General features: G+C 40.1%; 1 protein-coding gene across 1 annotated transcript; it reads right to left on the bottom strand.

Moving 5' to 3' along the window:
• Positions 1–297: 297 nt before the first annotated feature.
• Positions 298–2,161, bottom strand: LOC140856901 (peroxidase 5-like). Its single transcript, XM_073255120.1, has 4 exons — positions 1,929–2,161; positions 1,445–1,642; positions 1,035–1,200; positions 298–932 (listed from the first exon to the last, which is right to left on the bottom strand). The coding sequence occupies exons 1-4, from the start codon at positions 2,145–2,147 to the stop codon at positions 514–516; spliced, it is 1,002 nt and encodes a 333-aa protein (XP_073111221.1). The 5' UTR covers positions 2,148–2,161; the 3' UTR covers positions 298–513.
• Between the last annotated feature and the right edge of the window lie 20,134 nt (positions 2,162–22,295).

Here is a 22,295-nt window from a genome sequence, read left to right as displayed (position 1 = left end):
CTTCTAGAAATATAGTGCATAGTGGGGTGGGTGGTGGAACCGAGCTAAATGCATTATGCCTGCATGGCCGGAAAGCAGCCCAAAGGCCCAAATATCCAGTTAGAGGCCATTCATGTGAAATATCAAATGCAACTTGTCTTGCATTATTTTTTCCAAAATGGGAGTAACATTTAATCAGCACAATATTCTACCAAAATGCTCCTCACTTAGTTTTCCTTTTATGTCTTTTAAATAAAAATAAAAATTATAATCTATAGAAGATTACAAATGGGGAATCAAGCCGCGCATACTGCGATATAAAAACAACAATATTATCACTTTGGATTACGAAGAAAAACATGTCTTCCGACTTTATTATTACATCATCATTATTAGATCTCACATCACTCAAGGATTTAAAATAAATGATGAAAACTAACCAGAAGCACACGTGACTTCAAAGTACTAGTAACTACTATTAAATAGCCAAGATACGAAAGAACATCAGGCACCGCGAGTAGTGCATGCATGTGGTCAATGGAATCCGTTCACCACCCTACAATTTTCTCTTATCTCTCCCTTGCTTCCAGTGAGGACTCCAATGTTGCCCATCTTCTTCATTGCTTCTCCGAACTTTTTCTGGAAGGCCAACCCGTCAACTGCATTCTCCCACACCTTTTTTGCCGTAGCCGGAGTTGACATCAAAGCCTGGTCGGAAGTGAACAGACCACGATTCGCTAAGAGAGATCCATAATAGCTAGTGTCAAACGTGGTTGGACTATTTGGATCCATTGGCACCTGCTGGTTTGCACCACTGCTCGTATTCGGGCACTTCTGTTTCAGTTGGGCTGCATACACTGGATCCAAGCTCGGGTCTTGGCCGGAGGTTGAGCTGAAATTGTAGAGTCTACTGTTGAAGGAGCTGCAGTGAGACTGGCCAATTGTATGTGCTCCTATAAAATGCATTTACAAGAAATTAGTTAATTAATTTCCTTTCAAGGTTTCCTAGTCATCGCGGTATTAGGAGAGTACTGCATTCTTCTAATGCAATATACCTGAGAGGGTTATCATGTCATCCTGGGTCAACCCTTTTCGAGCAAAGCTCCAAGTCAGTTGGTTGAGGTCAAAAAATGGGGGAGGGAGCTCTGTCAATGTCTCGCTTGCTTTTGAAACCCTTCCGTCTCTTCGGCCTGCAGGGATTTCGTAATAAAGTCCTCCACTCTGTGCAAGATGAGATATGAATCAATCAAAGTTACGAGATTTTAAAGGTGACCATCGAAAGCTCCATGTCTTAGTTAATTAATAGCTGGCCAGCGTTTGTGGTCGTACTTTTGTGAAAACTTCATGTTCCGTTCTATTATTATTGAAGTCTTGTGGAATGTTAATATCTCTGCTAGAATCTAGGCTTCCGTTGGTTGGAGTATATAGGACTGGTGCACTAAGAAAGTGAAGCAAATTAACCTACCAGCACAACAGCATCTCTGGCAGCAAACGCGAGTACATCGGCACAGGAAACCTTTCCCCTGCACTCCGCCTCCAATCGTTTCTTGGCATTGTCAATGATTTCAAATGCCTCCGCTTCCAGGCTCGGATTGTTTGGTCGACCATCCTTCTCTGCCGTGTTATCTGGCGTGGAATCAATGAGAATTGATCCATCGCAACCCTAACATCACAGAATTCCAAATGCCATTTTATTTATTAAATATATATAGGTGGCGGTAATTAGTTATTCCAGCAATACAAATTAACAACAATGCATGAAAATATAAGAGGCATTTGGAACCCAATGTTCAACGTAAAACACAAATCAAGGATGTTACAAGCAAGGCATAGGCACATATCATTCTTTTGTGGAACTTTCGTAGCTAAAAATTGCACCACACAACCAAGACAGGCCATTTTATGAGGCAAACAAGAGAAAAGAAACAAAAAAAGTTTGGGGAACCAACCCTAACGAAGCAATCATGAAAGTGCATTCTCAAAAGATCGGCACCCAAGCCAATGTCGGCTGCCATGGCCTTCTTAACCTCATCCATGACGATGAACTCAGCTTGAGGGCAAGTATTGTGATAGTAGCCCGTACAGAGCTGAGCTTCTAATTTGGTAGCACTCAGGCACAAGGCCATTACGAAGGCTAGCAACACCTCTCCTCCCCTTCTAAAAGCCATCGCTATCTCCTTTTCCTATCTCACTCCGACTATGAACTTGGCATTGAATGACTATTTATAAGCAAAGAACCCGAGACAACTTGCGTTATTTTTACTCATTGGGCTGATTATTTAACGACCGAGGCCATGTGCGGACAAAGCTGGAGCCGGATAGCGGTTGGGACCAAACTCGGCACCTCCAAATGATGAAATAAGTGGCTGGTAGTAATTATAAAAATGACAAGACGTGCGGAGGTGTTGGGGGAACAACAGATGTAATATATTTCCAACTTGCTCACCGAAAAGCTTCAAGCTGTGGAATCAAGGATCGAGTTTATGGAGTCAAGCTATGCCATATATTTAGCTAGATATAAGCTTGAAATCAAGGATCGAGTTTAAGACCTCCTTAGTTCAGTTCAACCATAGAGTCGCAATTATTCGCAACCACGCACTATTTGCAAATCACATAATGGTCCATGATTGATAACCAGACCTCTCCCATTCGATTACAAACCAGAGAAGATCCAATTCGCTACCAAATCAAGTTCAAAGTGTTGGTCTCAAAAGATTCAAATGATCGATATAGGGTTGTCACCTTTGAAGGTGCATGGCACGACAAAGTACGTACTTTCTACAAGGACCTGTTTAAATTTTTATTTTGGTTCTACATGATGTATGCATCTGAAAAGCCTTAGATATGTAAACTAGGCCAAGGTTCGTAATTAATAAATTTTTAACTTTCTTGGTAAGATCCAAAATCGATATAAATGCATGATATCAGAGCCATCTCTATGACTCATGTAGGCGAGGAGATATTAGAAATATATAGTACGTACGAGCATTTTAGGCATTAACCATGGGTCAGTCATAATGCTTGCGACCCCAGACATTTCTTTGGGCACCGTAAGCATGGAGAGTGTGCAACTGATGTTATCTAAAATGCACCAAGTATCCAGTTCACAAGAAAAAAATGGTTTACAATTTTATTAGGTTTTATTATATATTCTTCCACTCTAAGTCTTAGATGTGGTTTGACTGGAGTGAAAGATACTTCAAGAGTTCAGATCATGCATTAAGCTGTTCAGCAAACCATCTAAGGAACTTAAATACTATGTACCAAAATGATACAATAAAAGCAATAAAAGGCTAGCAGAAAAGAGATGGGTGATTTAATGTTACATCCTCTACCCAGAGAGAGAGAGAGAGAGAGAGAGAGATGGGTGATAATTTGTGTCCAATTTTATTTCATAATCCACGGCAGATTGCTACCGCTACCTCAATTTTGGCTGGCATAATGCTCTCGCTGTCATTCATACTGCCGGCGAATCAACTAACAATTGGACTGGTTATAATAACAAAACAAAAAAAAAAAACAATTGGACTGGTTAGGCTAGGTTGTGTGACACACACACTTGAATGGGTATTTCGTTTCATCCCTAATCCAGACAGGGATGATGATAAGATTTCTTTTTTTAAAAAAAACGTGAAGGAACCATATTTTGTTTCAACTGAAGATGTTTTTATTAAAAAAAAAAAAATAGTCTCCTTTTCTCTTTCCATATTTTATTCGATAATTTTTACTAGATAATGCAAGTTTACTAATTGAGAGTACCTTAGAAGGAACGAGGTCATGTTTAACATAAACCAATTATTTCAAGTATAATTAGTAAGCAAGGTCTAATTATTATTTGAGCCAGACCCAATTGACCACGCCAAATCCCACAGCCGCTAACACGCCACATTGCCCTTGTATTTCACCAATTACTGCGTGATTTGCCCCGGTCCCTTTGGACCTGGTCCATGCAATAATTTCTCATAAGCAAGCACTATATTAGTTAAGATTGGAATAATACAGCTTGGGCCCATCGGATAAATATTTTGTAATCACATGGCAAACGAACTCCTCTTTTATTCTTCGCGACACCTTCGTCGCTTGTTCACTGCACCATCGCTTTGAAAGCTTCAATAAATTGACATTGACTTTTATTTATGTCAGGATATAATTTCGTTGCCAGCTTTTCTTGGACCTGCTCCATCTTTCTGTCAACAAGAAAAATAGAAATAAAAGTACAATACTGTCACGTTGGTTTGACAACGGAATTTCATTGTGCGAGTGGCACGATTCAAATTGAGCAACGTGGTTGGGTAGGTATCCACCACGACCCAACTCGATCAATAAAATCGACTTGTTGTAACATATTAATTAGTGCCTCTAACAGGGCAACAAATTACTAGCTTGCCATAACGCAAACACTTCAGATTAAGATGCCAAGCCCCCAAAACACCTTTTAATGGCCTTTAAACAAAACACAAATAAGTCAGCCCGAATGAACCAATTCTTGAATTATCGAGGGCAGCCTGTCCTCCCAGTGAAATTTTGCATATCCCCAGACTGAACGCAGACATTTGCCTTCTTTTTTCTTTGGTAAGCAGCTCATATGCATCTTGATGTAAAGAAATAGCATGACACCATAGAAGCGAACCACTTAGGTTTGACAAGGTAATGTCAAGTAGCCGGTTACCGTTTCACGACGCGGTTAGCAGCAGCGAGATCTCATTCATGATTGCTCGTTTTGCATGTGTTGGGAGTGTATTTTTTGTGAAAAAGAAGGAATAACGTCCCATTGCACCGGAATTTGCGGTTGGATAATCCACTGGTCCTTTGAGATTTGTGCAGAAAGATGAAAGATGGTTGGAGAGTTTTGAGAGTTGTGCAAGATGTAGATTTGTGCAAAGAAAGATAAATTTTTTTTTTTTTATAAAAAATAAGATTCGATCCATTTGCATGTACATGTAGTTGGAGAAGTCTATCTTCATTTTTTCTATTTTTTAGTTGATGTGGATAATTTATATAAATTATTTATCAAAAAAATTAAAAAATAAAACATCTCTGAGGATGCTCATCTCAATGAATCAAATTTACGTAGTCCTTGGCAAAGACTTAACTATGCTAAGGCATTAGCCCATTATATGCACGTCTTGTTTTCTTTCTTTTCGAATCATTTTTAAAAACTTCCATTGCTCTCTTCTTTTTTTTTTTTTTTTTTTGTAAGAATTGCGTCATTATTTTTGATGCAAAACACTGCATCACTGAGGCAAGTATATAAAGGACGATACATATTATATATTTCGCATTGGATTAATCCATTCACATGGATTCATCTTACGAAGCCAACAGAACTATATTTTTTTTCGCTGTGGGCAATAAAGAGAAACTAGCAGCCCTTAGTCGATAACCCTGTAACTGAGACACACTTCTGCATTACTGCCGGAGAGGACAGCAAGCTGACCAATCGCCACAATGGCTGCTGCTGCAAATTTCTTCTGCTAGAGCAAAGAATTGGCAGCATTCTGCCTCACAAGGCTCACAATCGCAAGGTTCGACAGAAGGGTCTCCTCAGATGTGAAGAAGTCTCGGCTCACAAGGATGTCACTGTAGTGGCTAGCGTCCAAGGTATGGGCTGGGACGGTCCATGGAGACAACCAGCTTTGGACTGGTGCTCCCGTGGAGGCATCAGTGTTTCAGTTGTGCACTATTAGTTGCATCCAGGCTTGGATCTTGTTTCGTGTTAGATCCTATTTAGCTAAGTTTTTGGAGTGTCAGGAAATATTTTTTAGCCCTCCAAAGATATTTTTAGATAGCAATTAATATTTGACAAAAAATTAAAAAATTATTTTTGCTTTGTCATAAAATTAAAAAGATCTATTTGAAAAAAACTCTATTTTAAAACTTCCCCCAAAAATACTTATTCACTAATATCATAAAGCTATTTTGATTTAAATAAAATTTTCTTAATCACCAAAATATCCACTAACAAAACTCATAAATACATCTTATATTATATTATTATACTATAAATATAACATAATATAAAAATAAATTAATATTATGATATATTATAGATATATAACATAATCTATTATGATATTATTATATTATAAAAATATAATATAATCTTTTATACTATAATTATTATTAGATTAGATTATAATCAGTTATATTATATTATATTACAACATAATTATAATAATATTATATTATATTATATTATTATATTATAATATTATATTACATTATATGATAATAATATTATACAATAAAATAATATATTAAAATATAATATTATTTGTGTTATAAATATATAACATAATATATTATAATATATTATTAGATTAGATTATAATCAATATGTTATATTGCGTTATAAATTATATTATAATTAGAATAATATTATATTATATTATTCTCCATCATACAATACTATATAATATCTTTTATTGTCATTTTATCATATAAAAAATATTTTTTATTTTAATTACTAAATATATATTAAAATTCTAAAGTACTCTATAAATATGGTTATGAAATAGCAAACAGTTTTTTATAAAAAATTTATTTTTAAAAGCTGTACTTCTCAAAAGCTTTACTTCCATAAGTCTATGTTTAATTTTAATAGATAAATACTTTTACCTTGGGATGGTTGCAGATTATCATGCTTTAGACCAAATATCAAGGTAGATCCCTTTTATTAATTCTCAAATAATTGGAGATTAAAACTTTATATCATAAGTAACAAGAAATTTTTGCATATGAACCCCTATAGGCTTTTCAATTTACGTGCTAATTCCTTAGTTCTCTAACTGTGCATATTAGTCTATGATATTATGTAATCCATTGTATATGGCTTCTTATGGTATAGTTAACCATTAGTTTGGACAAATATTTATGAAATATTTTCTAATTGGGATTATGTTATTAATGGTATGAATTATCTGGATCATCTTACTTTTAGTTTCTATGATGATTTTAGAGTTTATACGCACTATTCTCTCAGATCTTCTTGATTTTTATATTAGTCCATACTCTTTATAATTTACAAAGTAGTCCTTGTAAGAACCCCTGAGAGCATGTTCTTTTGAGGGTAAAAGATTTACTTAGAAATCTATATTTTTCTGAATAAGTATTTCTCAAGCAACATTTAGACAAAAAAATAAATTTATCTATATTTTTTTACATTAAAAAATGACTTGAAAATTTGTTACCCATATTGTTTTGCATTACTATTTTTCTGGATAAGTTGTTAAGATCTTTTTATCCATATTTTTCATAATATTTTTTATTATATGAATATTATTATATATAATATATAATATGATATATTATCTTATAATATATTATATTATAATATTATAATAATATAATATATAATAATATCTAACAATAAAATAAAATAATATATTTATATATTATAATAATATTATAATATATTATAATATAATAATATGATAATATAATATATTATTATTATATTAAATATATTATAATTTAATATTATATTAATATCTTATATTAATATAATATATTATATAATATTATTATAGTATTATAGTATTATATAAATATTACTATATATAATAATATAATATATTATTATATTATAATAATAGGATATATTATAATATATTATATTATTATGACTACTATATTATAATATATTATTATTAAAAAATTAAGGATATATTAGAGATGAATTAAAAAAAAAATTCTTATTGATGAGAAAATGATTTAGCCACCTCCAGGTGGATAAGATTTTTTCTTATTTGATGGATAAACGATATTTATGAAAAAGTAATTTACTTATCTTGAAAAATGTAAAAATATGGATAAGTTGGTCAATGAAAAAGTTGACCAATTTTTCTATAATATTTATCCATAAAAGAGGCTAGGATCAATTTTTACCATGTTCGATAAGTACACTTGGGCAAGTCTAGTTTAAGATAGTGTATCTACCTAGAGAGATACATTTCCAACCATGAGTCCGTAACCGGGCCTTACCAGGGAGAGTGACCATTGGATCCTGGGTGAGCCCCTTAAAATTAAAGCTCCGAGGGAGCTGATCAACGTTAAAGTCTGGACCTGAAATATTAGTCTACCTCTGGCGCTCAGACTCTTCCATCTCTTCTTCCAGCTGGGACCCCAAACAGAAATATAGGTCTAATTAGCACAAATTTTTGTTCAATCAATAGCGGTCAATGTCCAGAACCCAAGTGGCTCTCTCTCATCAATTTCAATTCATATTTGCATACCCGATGTTGATGTACAAAGTTCCAAAACCCATATAGCTTGTGCTCCTGCTGTCGGCAGCCCTCTGTTAAAATTATATGTTTCTAACTAATGACAATGTCATGAGTCTTATTTTATTAAAAATGAAAAGATGGTTAGGTAGCATGGTAACGAATTGGGAGCTTTGATTTGGTATTGATAGTTGCGAAAATCCCTCTGTTAAAATTATATGTTTCTAACTAATGACAATGTCATGATTCTTATTTTATTAAAAATGAAAAGATGGTTAGGTAGCATGGTAACGAATTGAGAGCTTTGATTTGGTATTGATAGTTGCGAAAATTAACTAGTATTTTGTTCTTTTTTCTTGGGACTAAATTTTAATTTGAGATTTTTCTTAACTCAAGAAAGTCAAAAAAGGAGGGTGTTTTTCTCCATCCAGCCACCGAGATTAAGATAAGTCATTGGAAACCGTCGCTGCCCAAAGCCAGACCTGATAGAATTGATGATCGCATATCTGTTTAAAGTGAAATATGCTCCAAGTAAGAGTCTGATCTACAAACAGAAAAAGATCAAAGATAGCTGGATCTGATCCGGCGAGGGATTTTTTAATGCTTCAGTCAGAAAAAAAAATTTGAAGAGCAATAGCAAAAAAAAAAAGGTTTGATAGTGCGAGTAACGTATGGAAAGAGAAGAGAAGATCTGATGCATACCTAGGTCACCTTTGGCTATTTATATAAAGGCAGGAATAGGGTTCAATGACTTCCCCAACTTCTAGATAACAGCGCATCCTCAATTGCACTTTTTTACTATCCATTTTTGAAGTTTAAAAATTTATCTAAAAATTTATATTTTTTTTAATATATATTTTTTAAATAATATTTAGCTAGAAAAATAATTTATCTATATTTTTTATATATTAAAAAATTACTTGAAAAATTATTATCCATGTTCTTTTGTATTAGTAGTTTTTTAGAAAAATTACTAAAATCTATCCACATTTCTCATATTATCTTTTATTATATAAATAAGATTATATATAATAATATAATATAATATATTTTATATATTATAATATATAATATTATATAATATATTTATAAATATTATAAATATATGTTATATATAATATAATATAATAAATTATATTATACATAATACAATAAATTATATATCATAATGTAGTATATAATATAATATATGTGTTAAAATAATATGTTATTACATTATATTATATTTATTATAATAATAAAAGATATTAATAATATATTATAATAATAAAATAAGATATTATACTATAACATCATATTATTATAATCAGATATTATATTAAAATAATAAAATATTATTATTTGATAATAATATAATATTATATTATATATAATAGTATTATATTATAATATTATTATGGGGTTAGGGATATATTAGGAATAAAATAAAAATATTATTTTTTTTATTAATGGAAAAATGACTTACCTACCCTCTAGGTGTGTAAGACTTCTTTTTCATTTCATAGATAAATATTATCCATAGAAAAATGATGGGTTTTGCTATGGTGCTCCCAAAGGTAATTTAGTCTTTTTACTTTTTATGTATTTTTGACCATCAGATTAAAAATGAACCACTCGGATTTCAATCTGTTGAAGTGCTAATGTGCATGGTATGTGCGATAAATATTTTAAAAATCAAAATTATTTCAACATTGAATTGATGGCAAGTTCTAGTTGTTTATTTTTTTTCAAGAAGATTTCTCTGCTGGCCACCGATGGAAGAGCCATGGGTTGGGGGGAGAGGGCAGACGAGCTGTGGGGGCAAGTGGGGGAGGAGAGTTGGGGCATAGAGAAACCGCAGATAGAGGGTGGTGGTGGTGGGGGAAGAGGGGGATTGTTGTGGCATGGAGAAGCTATGAACACCAAGGGCATGGAAAGAGGACGGAGGAGCCGCGGGCGGGTGGGCGGACGAGCCATGGGTGGTTATGTACAGGGTGAGGGGTTGGTGCGCATGTGGAGAAGCCACAGACGAAGTAGTGGGCAGGTGGAGGGTGGTCGTGTATAGGGTTGGGGTTGGTGCGCATACGAAGAAGCCACAAGCAGAGTGGTGGACGGGAGAGGGTGGGCAGGGGGTGTGTGGACTGAGGGTAGAAGAGCTGCGGGTGCCGTTGTGGGTGCCGGCGAAGGGGGAGACCTCGAGCGCATGCATTAGGGGGGGTGGTGGGGTCAGAGCGGGGTTGTGGATCGAGGGTGGGAGCTGCAAGTGCTAAATGGGGGGCCATGGGCGAAAGAGGAACTACGGGCACATAGTGGGCGGGGTAAACCACGGGTGGGTGGGGGGCCGAACGAGCCACGAGTGGTCGGAGAGGGTGCGGAGAAGCCGTAAGTGGCGTAGGAGTTGGGTGTAGAGACGTCACAAACAGAAGGAGGCAGTGAAGCCGCAGGGAAGAAAGAAAAAAATAAAATAATAATAATAATAAAATATTATTTTTAAAATAAAATAATAATATATAATATTTAAAATATTTTTTATAATAAAATATTATAATAAAATTTAAAAATATTTTATATACATAAAAAAATATGAGAACAAAGATAAATTGGTTAATGAAAAGTTAAACAACTATTACAAAACGAAGAGCACTTAACTTCATGGTTATAACCACTCCCCATGTTTGTTCCTCACGTCCTACCCAGCGCCGTGAATACATGTGCCATGTGTTGCCGAGCCGTTGGGTAGGGAGGCTGAGCAGTGATAATTGTTGCGGCCAATCGCCTCGTCGTCTGATCGCCGGAGAACGTGCGCCTGCAAAATGAGAAGTCCACACTGACCGGAGGCGGCTCCGGCGGAGACCCTCTGACGGTCAAGTCAGAGAGGTGACTAGGCAACAGTAAAATAAAGACAGAGAGCTCAATCGAGAGAGAGAGAGAGGAGCGAGCCTGTGGTTTCCGAGTCGAGAAGTGGAGAGATCCTTTGCACTGTTGCCTTCCCCGATTTATATAGTGGAGCACGGTATGGCGCCGTCATTAATGGCGCGGACAATTGAGGAATTGTCATGTAACATCCTGGCCCAAAATCAAGCCCAAAACCCAAACAAAAAAAAAAAAAAAGAATGAAGAAGACTCCCGCTGGGAGTCTTCTTCCACCCAAATCACCGGTGGAGAGGTTGAATCCGAGGTGGATTCGACCTCCCCTACATCCTATAAAACCCCTCTCCTTCCCTCTAAGGTTGGTCACGACGAGCACCGGATTTTTCTTTTATTTTTCTCGAACTTTTTCGTTGAAGCCGCGGATGTCCTCATCGTGTTCATCTCAAATACTCGCCGGAGACCTCACCGGAGTCGGAGGTAAACCCGTCTTCCCCTTCCTCTCTTCTTTCCTCTCTTTTTCACGGCTTCGTGCACCCTCGCCGGCCGTCAGGATCGCCGGAAAATCCACGAATAAGATGACCCTGTTTTTGCTCTGTTTCGGCCGGACTCTTCCCTCCCTTTTCGGCCACCAGCGCCGCTATCCATGGTGCCGCACCTCTAGGTTTGGACCCCCACCTCTCTGCCTATGTTTTTCGAAGGTCATGGCCGCCGGTGATCGGCCAATGACCGGAGAAATTCTAGAAAAAAAGGGGCGGTCCCCTGTTTTTTTTTAGAAACCTCTTCTCCCGCCGGTCAAGTCTTGCCGCCGGCGATTTCTTGCTCTCGGTTGTCGACTGTCGTTGTCGGATCTCCGGCCAAGTCGTCGGAGCCCGAGCCACCCTCTATTTCCTCCCCTGTTTTGGCCCAACGGAACCCGCGGGAAGAAAAGAAGAAAGGAAGAAGGAAGAAGAAGAAGAAAAGAAAAAGAAAAGAAAAAGGAAAAAGAAAAAAGAAAAGAAAAAGGAAAAAGAAAAAGAAAAGAAAAGAAAAAGAGAAAAATAAAAATAAAAATAAAATAAAATAAAATAAAAAGAAGAAGAAGGAGAGAATTTTTCTCTCTCTCCTTTCTCTCTCCTTTTCTCTCTTTTTTCTCTCTCCTCTCTCTATCTTCTCTCTCTATATTTTCTCTCTCTAGACTTTTCTCTCTTTTACGGATTTTGTCTCTCTAGGATCTTTTCTTCCTCTCTGATTGCATCATGAACCCTAGAATAAACTTGAAGATGAAAATAAGATGATTTGAGATTGCTCCGAAATTCGTGCGGTAGATCTGATCTCAGTCCGATCCTATTCGAAATTTGTAACACTTGATTCATATTGAGTCACCCTGATAGGACCTCCGATGATCTCGATCATGAGTGCCTCATCGGAAGGATACGAAAGTTTCTCTCTCCACTTTCTCTCTCTACTTTCTCTCTCTAAAATTTTCTCTCTCTTCATAGATTTTCTCTCTCTAGAAGTCTTATGGATCAGTGGAGGATCCAGATACTTAGGTAAATCCTAATTTTGATTAATCCTAAGAGAGATCCTAGATTTGTGTTATCAGATCGATTATCGGTAATTTTCTCCATATATGTGATTTTTATATTGATCAGGGTTATGAAGAGATGATTGTCTGCATATGATATCGAGTGGAATATCTTGTTAGAGAAATTCATAAATCAAAGAAGAACATTGATTTCTGTGTTTGGATCAGTCACCGGTAAAGGTAAGAATCCCTGTACATGATCACTATTATATATGCTATTTTACTGTTGGTCTTGCATTATTGGTTTTGCATTATCAGATTTGAGATCGATGAATTTATTATATCTGAGATACTGTTATTTGATTTTGAGCATGAGTATGTTATGTTAATATATATGTATCAGAGATTGATGGCATGATTATATAGATATGACATATCTGAATTGATCATAATGCAAGACAGAATTGATTGATGAAATCAATACATAATGATTAAATGAAAAGAAAGAGATATATGGTATGGACTAGCCTTGTCATGTGGAACAGCCGGCCAGGAGCTTATGCCTGGGACAGCCCGCCAGGAGCTTATGCCTGGGACAGCCCCCACTGGCTTACAGGTGGATCAGCCGGCCAGGAGCTCATGCCTGGGACAGCCCGCCAGGAGCTTATGCCTGGGACAGCCTCTCACGGGCTTTGGTACGTGGGACAGCCGGCCAGGAGCTCATCCTGGAACAGTCTTGAAAGACTTTTTAAATGGATTCGATCCGGATGATGACTGAGGTATAGACTTGGATAGTCCAGAGCCAGAAAGAAAATGTTAAAAGTCATGTGATTATGAAAAGAGAAATGAGAGATAAGGTATGAAACAATTGTTGAACAAAAGTGTTTCACCTGTTAACATATGATGATGCATCTATTTTGACAAGACAGAAAATTTATGAATGTTTGCATTATTCTGGACATTGAACATGAGATTTTATATTTTATTGCTTATCCTTATTTTCAGACTATATTACTATATCAGTGTGATATGGAAATTCTTACTGGGCTGTAAAGCTCATACCCCTTCATCTTTCTTTTCTTTTCAGTGATACAGGATGTCCATGGTTGGCTATGGTATGGATTTGTGAGTGAGCGGATGCATAGATAGAGTACCGTTGATACTTGATCAGAGGATTGAAGGAATGTTAATTGTAATTATGCAAGTTTTATGAATTATTGTTGAAATTAAATATTATGGTTGATAAGATTGTAATGATTTAATTTGGCCTTGCATATTCTTTAGGCTTGCTCTAAGGAGTGTGCGGCCATCACGTATCCAACCCGGGTGTTGGGTTCGGGGCGTGACAAAATGGTATCAGAGCATAGGTTTTGATCATTAGGGATTATGATATAAGTGATTAGAATATTACAGAGTGATATTAGAGCTTAGGTTATGATCATTGGAGATTACGATATAAATGATTAGGATGTGATAGAATAATATCAGAGCTTAGGTTTAAGATCATAGAGATTATGAAGAGATATTAAAACTTTATGTAAGATCAGTAGGATGTGATAGAGTGGCATCTGAGCTTAGAGGTTAGATTATGTTTATTTGAAGACAATGATACCAGTGATTAGGATATGACAGAACAATACCAGAGCCCAAGTTTAAGGTCACTAGGGATTGTCATATAAGTGATATCAAACTTTGGGGTTATAATCACCAGAGTATGATTGATAATATCAGAGTTTAAGATTTGGATCATTAAAGGTATGATAGAATGATATTAGAGTTTAGGTTATGATCACTAGAAAATATGATTTAAGTGGTATTTGAGTTTAAGGTTATAATTATTCAAAATTGTAATTCTAGTGATATCTGAACTTAGATTATGATCATGAGGAATATGATAGATATAAAAGAGATGATTCAATATTTAGATTTTGAATCAATAGATATTAAGATAAAATTTATGCATAAGTGGCATATGTTATCTATAATAAAATTGATGAGTTATATCTTAGATTTCAATTAGTAAGGTTGACCTAAGTATGAAAAGAGTTGACCTTGAAATGAAGTGGAAGGTATTGATAAGTTATGTTGAATATACTAGATGATTTTGGAATGTGAAATTTATATGATTGAAGATCATGATATTTTTTTTTATGATAATTGTCTGAGCATTATGAATTTAGACTTATCAAAGAAAGTTAATTAGGGTATGGTCTAAGAAGAAATTACATCATATGAGAGAGAAATATTTTTGAACACTGAACCTATAAGAGGTCATATATGAAACCCAATCTTAGATGAAAAAAAAAAATATATATATATATATATACTTAAATTTTATTATGAGAATATGAGATACACATCTTGGTGAAATTTTTGATTACTCAAAAATATCATATTCTGAATATGATTCCTTGATCTTTCAAGTTGCATTAAATTTCAAGTCAATAGTTTATTTTTCTAAGTGGATCAAAAGTATTTTGATATTGTTGTTAAATTAAAGAAGAAAATTATTATTTTGTCAGAATATGATATACAGGTCATGATGAAATCTTTAATAATTCATATTATTATCTTTGGATTAGATTTTTTTTAATTTTTCTTGTGATTGTTGAAGATGGTGAAGTATATTAATTATTCAAGTCAAGTTTGGATTTTTTTTTTTAAATTAAATTAAGACATCTTGCTAATGTTAAATTTTGAATGACTTATACAAGGGACAAGATTTTGTATAGATTTATTGATTAATATTAAGGGTTGTGATGAAGGGAGTTCTATAAGAAATAATCAAGTTGATTCTACTTAAGGATGCTGGCTTGAGTTCTTCTAGTTTGTCAAGTTAGAATTAATTCTTTTAAAAAGGAAGATTAATTTAGAAATTATCTAAATAATTGTAAGATAAATCTAAGGTTAACTCTAATTGATTCTAGATATGTTGGATTCTTGAAGAGTGATGAAACTTATGCAATGATTTCAAACACAAAAAGTGGGTCAAGATTTAATTTTTATATGCTATACCCAAAGGTAGTAAAGATAAAGAAACTTAAAATTTGGTCCTAAGTCTTATATGAAATTTGAAGGTTGGATCTATCTTGGATTGATCTAACATATAAGGATATTTTATCTTTGATATAATTATATAAATTGATAAATTAATATCAGAGTGCGCAGCAAAAGCATGGTGGGTTAAATTGATTAGAAATATTAATTCTTTGATTTCGAAGATATTATGGAATACATGAGTTGTAAATAAAGAATGATTTTAATCTGATCATAGTCGGATAATTTTTGTTAGTAGGTTGTTTCATTGTAGATAATGCCAAGAAATTTTAGATATCTCAAGTTTATTAACAGCTTGATAGTTCTGATATTAGTTCAAACTTAGAATGTCCTAACATAGATCTCATATTTTTAAAATTTAATATTGTTACTTGAACTGATATAGAAGATTGAGATTTTTCTTAAGATGAGAGTCTATATATAAAATTTGTTGGAAAATCAAGTGAAGAAAGAAATCGATGATTGTAAAGAGTACTCGATGTTTGATCTTTATTTATCAGGGGTAGTATGAGATAATTATGAATTTCGAGTGAAATGTATTAGACAAATAACGGTGGTATATTAATACAAGTTTAAAATGTTACAGTTCTTCAAAAAGTTGAGAAATCAATAAGAAGGGATGAGTTTGAAATTTTAAATAATTTTGTTATAACAAGATCATGAGAAATAATAATATATAAGACATTATTGTAAGCTTGAGAATGACATGAAGAATGTATACTTTGAATATATCTCAAACAACATAACTTAATTTCGAGGATGAAATTATTTGAAAGGGGGAAGAATGTAACATCCCGGCCCAGAATCAAGCCCAAAACCCAAACAAAAAAAAAAAAAAAAGAATGAAGAAGACTCCCGCTGGGAGTCTTCTTCCACCCAAATCACCGGTGGAGAGGTTGAATCCGAGGTGGATTCGACCTCCCCTACATCCTATAAAACCCCCTCTCCTTTCCTCTAAGGTTGGTCACGACGAGCACCGGATTTTTTTTTATTTTTCTCGAATTTTTTCGTTGAAGCCGCGGATGTCCTCATCGTGTTCATCTCAAATACTCGTCGGAGACCTCACCGGAGTCGGAGGTAAACCCGTCTTCCCTTTCCTCTCTTCTTTCCTCTCTTTTCCACGGCTTCGTGCACCCTCACCGGCCGTCAGGATCGCCGGAAAATCCACGAATAAGATGACCCTGTTTTTGCTCTGTTTCGGTTGGACTCTTCCCTCCCTTTTCCGGCCACCAGCGCCGCTATCCATGGTGCCGCACCTCTAGGTTTGGACCCCCACCTCTCTGCCTATGTTTTCCGAAGGTCATGGCCGCCGGTGATCGGCCAATGACCGGAGAAATTCAAAAAAAAAGGGGCGGTCCCCTGTTTTTTTTTAGAAACCTCTTCTCCCGCCGGTCAAGTCTTGCCGCCGGCGATTCCTTGCTCTCGGTTGTCGGCTGTCGTTGTCGGATCTCCGGCCAAGTCGTCGAGCCCGAGCCACCCTCTATTTCCTCCCCTGTTTTGGCCCAACGGAACCCGCGGGAAGAAAAGAAGAAAGGAAGAAGGAAGAAGAAGAAGAAAAGAAAAAGAAAAGAAAAAGGAAAAAAAAAAAGAAAAGAAAAAGGAAAAAAAAAAAGAAAAGAAAAGAAAAAGAGAAAAATAAAAATAAAAATAAAATAAAATAAAATAAAAAGAAGAAGAAGGAGAGAATTTTTCTCTCTCTCCTTTCTCTCTCCTTTTCTCTCTTTTTTCTCTCTCCTCTCTCTATCTTCTCTCTCTATATTTTCTCTCACTAGACTTTTCTCTCTCTAGACGTCTAGTCGGTGTCAGATGTCACGTCAGTGTCAGGTGTCAGACGTCGGCGTCAGGTGTCAGACGTCGGCGTCAGGTGTCAGACATCACGTCTTGTCGTCGTCAGACGTCACGTCGGTGTCAGGAGGTCGGGTGCCGGACGATTCGGTGTCAGACGACCGGATATCCGGCAGCTTCTGGGGAACGCAGACCGTCGCTCAGCGCCGATTCTGGGAGTGCGGGGCACTGCCAGGCGTCCCATCGGGAACGCGAATCGACGCGGGCACTTTAATGCAGAACCGCGGCCCCGTTTGCCACGTGTCGGAGGTGGTTGGACCGGCGCCCCCCGCATTTAATATGGGCAGTGCGGCCGTCCCGGGATGGGCGCGACGAATCATCAGGCCGCCCGGAGGCCGCCACGTGTCGCAAATCCGTGAATCTTCGGTCGGCGCGGAGGCATCTCGACCGTCGGACGGTCCTATATATATAGGACCATCCGGACCCAGGACCTCACTATCGACGTTTTGCTGCAGAAACTCTGTCCGGGCGATTTCTCAGTCGTCGCGGGCAGAGCCTCTCCTCCAGCTTCCAGAAGGGTTCATTTCCGGTTCGTGGTCTTCCCTTCCTCTTCTTCTTCTTCCTCTTTGCTTCTTCTTCCTCTTCGCTTCTTCCTCTTCGCTTCTTCCTCTTCTTGTTCGGTTCCGGTGTAATGGCCGGAAATCCGACTCGGGGAGCTCGATCGGAAAATCCGACCGACGACTCCCGGTCGACTCCGGAAGTTGAGGTTTCTTCGCTTTCGGGGCCGAACGTTGATCGGCTTCGGGAGCAGTATCGCATCCCGGAGCAGTTTCAACTCTCCGCCCCATGGGCCGGCGGTCGGGTTAACAACCCTCCGCCTGGCCAACTGGCGTTGTATGTCGAAGACCTTCACGCGGGTCTTCGTCTCCCGATTTCGGAGTTCGTCCGGAATCTGCTAAATTATTACGGACTTTGTCCGGCGCAATTGGCGCCGAACTCTGTCCGACTGATAATCAGCTTCGCGCTATTGTGTCAGCTTTTGCCGACCAACCCTCGTATTTCGCTCTTTCGGGCATTCTTTGTGCTCCGACCCCACCCTAAGGCCCGAGGGTGGTGGCTCTTCAACCCCGGAAGGGTCTTTCTTTCATCACTGGTCTTCCATCGTCCATCCATGGGTGGAAGAATCAGTTTTTCTTTGTATCATCTCCATCTCCTTGGGGCTTCCCTTCGCACTGGGGCGTGCCCCGAACCGAAGCAAATGACAACAGCCGGGTGGAGGCGGACGACCGGGAGGACTTCCACCGACTCAAAGATATGTCGGTCCCGAAGCAGAGGAAGCTTGTTACCGAACAAGCTCTCTATGACGCCGGCTTGAGCTTGATCCCCCGACTAGGTATCGCCCGATCCCCCGGTCCTTTTTTCATTCGGCCCTTTGTCCGGCCCTTTGATTAACACATCTATCGGTATCGCAGGGACACCTCCAAGAATGCGGCCGACCGACGCCGAGATCCGGCAATTTGCAACAAGGAAGAGGCCGGCATCGGGGGCAGGACCTTCGCGTCCTCCAAAGAAGCCTACTCCAGCGGCGCCGACCGTCGAAGCATCAGCGACCGACCAATCGGAGCCAGTGATAGCGCTCGCGGCTCCGACAGCGCATGCGGAGGAGAGGCCGGTGGAAGAAGCAGCCGAAGGAACATCGACGGCCTCACCGGCGGTGGTGGAGCCGGATGGCGTTCGGGAAACCGAACATCATCCGGCGGCGTCTGTGGCCGCAACGGGGGGTGCCGGTTCAACCTCGAGCATCCCCTCGCTGCCGGTTCCGTCGGTCGGGGCGGCCGATCGGGGGAAGGCCCCGATGGACCCCGCGGACGAAACAAGGTCGGGGAGTCGAACTGTGCCGCCCAGCGCACAGTTCCCCGAAGGGGCGTCAGCGTTTGCCGACCACAACCTGGCCAGGAGGTTGTGCCAGGGAATCCTCCTCCCTACCGACGTGGAGGCGTTGAGGTCTCGGCAAGTGATCGAGATGCTGTCGTCATTCTACCCGACAAGTGATCGGCCTTGTTCCGCATCCTTTTTTCTTAGTGTTTTCGTCACTTTGTTTTTCTGACGAAACACTTGTGTCGGCAGCTGATCTACACCATGTCGGAGCTTGAAGCCAGATACCGGAGATTCGAAAACGTCCGGGCGGCTTGGAAGGAGAGGTCGGCGGCGGCCGAAGCCGACAAAGCAATGCTGGTCGACCACTTGAAGCAGTCGGCCGACCGGGAGGCCAAGTTGGTAGACGAAGTCTCCCGGCTTGGGGCCGAGCTAAGGTCAACCAAAAAGGAAGCCAAACGCAAGGGCCGGACAGTGCATCGTCTGCGACACGAGCGGGATGGTGTCGCCGCCGAACTCCAAGGCGAGCGCGAGCAGCTTCGGGTCAGCCTGGAGAGGCTCGCCAAAGCCGAGGAGGACTTGTCGATCGCCCAGGCCGATGCCGACATAGCGAAGGCAGAAGCAGAGTCGGCAAAGGACTCGCTCGGTCGGGCGGAACAAGAAGCAAGGTCGGCGAAGGAGTCGGCCAGTCGGGCGGTGCAGGACTTCTGGCCACCGACCAGTACAGAGAGGAGATGCTCGAGTCGGGCTTCGCGTCGTACCGGGTGGGGTACGAGGACAGTCGGGATGCGGTCCATGCCTTGTACCCGGAGCTGGACATCAGCAACATCGTCCCGCCGGGGGTCGAGGAGCAAGCCACCGAGGAGATGGCCGACCAGCCATCGGGAGGCATCGTCGTGGCGGAGGAAGCCGTCTCGGAGCAAGTGGCGCCGACTACCAGCCCCCCGCCGATCGACGGTCCTGCTTCGGCCGTCGACCCAGCGCCGATCGTGGTCGACACACCGGTTATCCCCGATCTTCCGTCGGTCGAGGAGATCGACTCAGAGGGATGATCGGGCCTTGCCGACTTTTGTTTCTTTCGCCTTTTCCTTTTTTGAAACACTTGTAATCGGGCATCGACCTGACTTTGTAAACTTCCTTTTGACTTTGAATGAAAACTTCCTTTACTTTTTCCTCTGCTCGGTCTTCTTCTTGTGTATTGTTGAATGTCTTCGTAAGTCACTAACTCATATAGGTCGGTTAGGACGTTCGGCAACTCGTGCCGCCACGAAGGTAGAGTAAGTCCCGACTTTGGATCGGCCTTTGATAGTTAAGGTCGTCAGTCGGGCGCGTCTGTTGAGTCGGGAGCCGACCAACCGTGGTGAAGGTTTGGTAGTCGGGTCCCCTCTGACGCGTTCAGTCGAATGTCGTCCGGCGCATTCGATCGAGGGAGCACCGATAAGTCAGACCCCGATACCCTTGTGTCGGGTATACTTACTACGCCTCGCGATATACGGTGGTAAGCCGAATATCTTCCGGCCGGCCATAGCCCGGTCGGTGAGTCGTGAATGCGACTGAGGTCGCATTGTGCGATAGACGGTGGTGAGCCGAATATCCCTCGATCGACCGTAGCTCGGTCGGGAGTCACGATGTCGATCGCGCAGACATTTCACCTTTCTTTGGTCGGGGCCCGATCGGCGTGTTAGCCGATGGTCTGGCCCGAAAGTTCGACCGTAGAAGGAGTGTCAACTCCCATCAATATAGATGCGTCGGTCCTTGTAAGAGTCCGATGCGTCATCGAAGGTCGAAGGAGTGTAACTCCCATCCATATGGATGCATCGGTCCTCGTAAGAGTCCGATGCATCGTCGACGATAGGGTCATTGGTTTCAGGCGGATACCAAGCCCAAGTCGGCATGTCGGGGCTTGACCTTGGTGAGCGCCGATCGTTAGTCGAAGAGTTAAAACTCTGAGGTTTCAAACCGAATTTGTATTCCGACTGGACAATTACAAAGTTCATTGGTAATACAACTTCAAGTTGTCGGCGTTCCAAGTTCGGGGAATGGGTTTCCCTTCAAGGATCTCCAGTCGGTAGGCTCTCGGACCATAGGTGTCTGCTACCTTGTAGGGCCCTTCCCAGTTCGGAGCCAACTTCCCTTGGTCCAGGGGCTTCGAGACCTCTGCCTTCCTCAGGACTAAGTCACCAGGCCTGAAAAGCTTTGGTCTGACCTTGGCGTTGTAATACTGAGCGACCTTCTGTCGGTACGAAGCCATGCGAATTTGAGCCTCGTCTCGTAGTTCGGGAAGGAGGTCTAGGTCGGCCCTCCGACACTCGGAGTTGTCCGGTTCTTGATACCGCTCGACCCTTGAAGACGGCAGTCCAATCTCGAGCGGGATCATTGCCTCCATTCCATAGGCCAAGCTGAAAGGCGACTCCCCGATCGGAACGCCGGGGGTCGTTCGGTAAGCCCACAGAACGGAGCCTAGCTCATCGACCCAGAGGCCTTTGGCTCCATTTAGTCGGGTCTTGAGTCCGTGGAGTAAGGTCCGGTTGGTCACCTCGACTTTGCCGTTGGACTGTGGGTGCCCGACTGAAGTCAGTCGGTGTGTGATGTGGAACCTGGCGCAGAAGTCTCTGAAGTCTTGGTTGTCGAATTGCCGCCCATTGTCGGTGATGATAGTATGCGGCAACCCGAACCTGAAGATGATAGATTTTTGGATAAAGTCCTCCATCTTCCGCTCGGTGATCTACGCCAATGGTTCGGCCTCCACCCACTTGGTGAAGTAGTCGATGGCGACAACTATGAACTTTCTCTGACCCGACGCTGGAGGAAAAGGACCGAGAATGTCGACCCCCCACTGGGCGAAGGGCCATGGAGCGACAATAGGAGCAATTTGGCTGGCCGGTTGGGGTTGAATGTTGGCGTACTTCTGACAAGGTTCGCACCTCCGGACCAACTCGACCGCGTCCTTCCTCATGGTAGGCCAATAGTAACCCTGTCGCAGGACTTTGTAGGCCAGGGACTTGCCCCCCAAGTGATTCCCG

This window comes from Elaeis guineensis, chromosome 4 (assembly GCF_000442705.2).
Source record: "Elaeis guineensis isolate ETL-2024a chromosome 4, EG11, whole genome shotgun sequence".
Classification (NCBI taxonomy): Eukaryota; Viridiplantae; Streptophyta; class Magnoliopsida; order Arecales; family Arecaceae; genus Elaeis; species Elaeis guineensis.
This window is presented reverse-complemented; position numbering and strand designations above follow the sequence as displayed.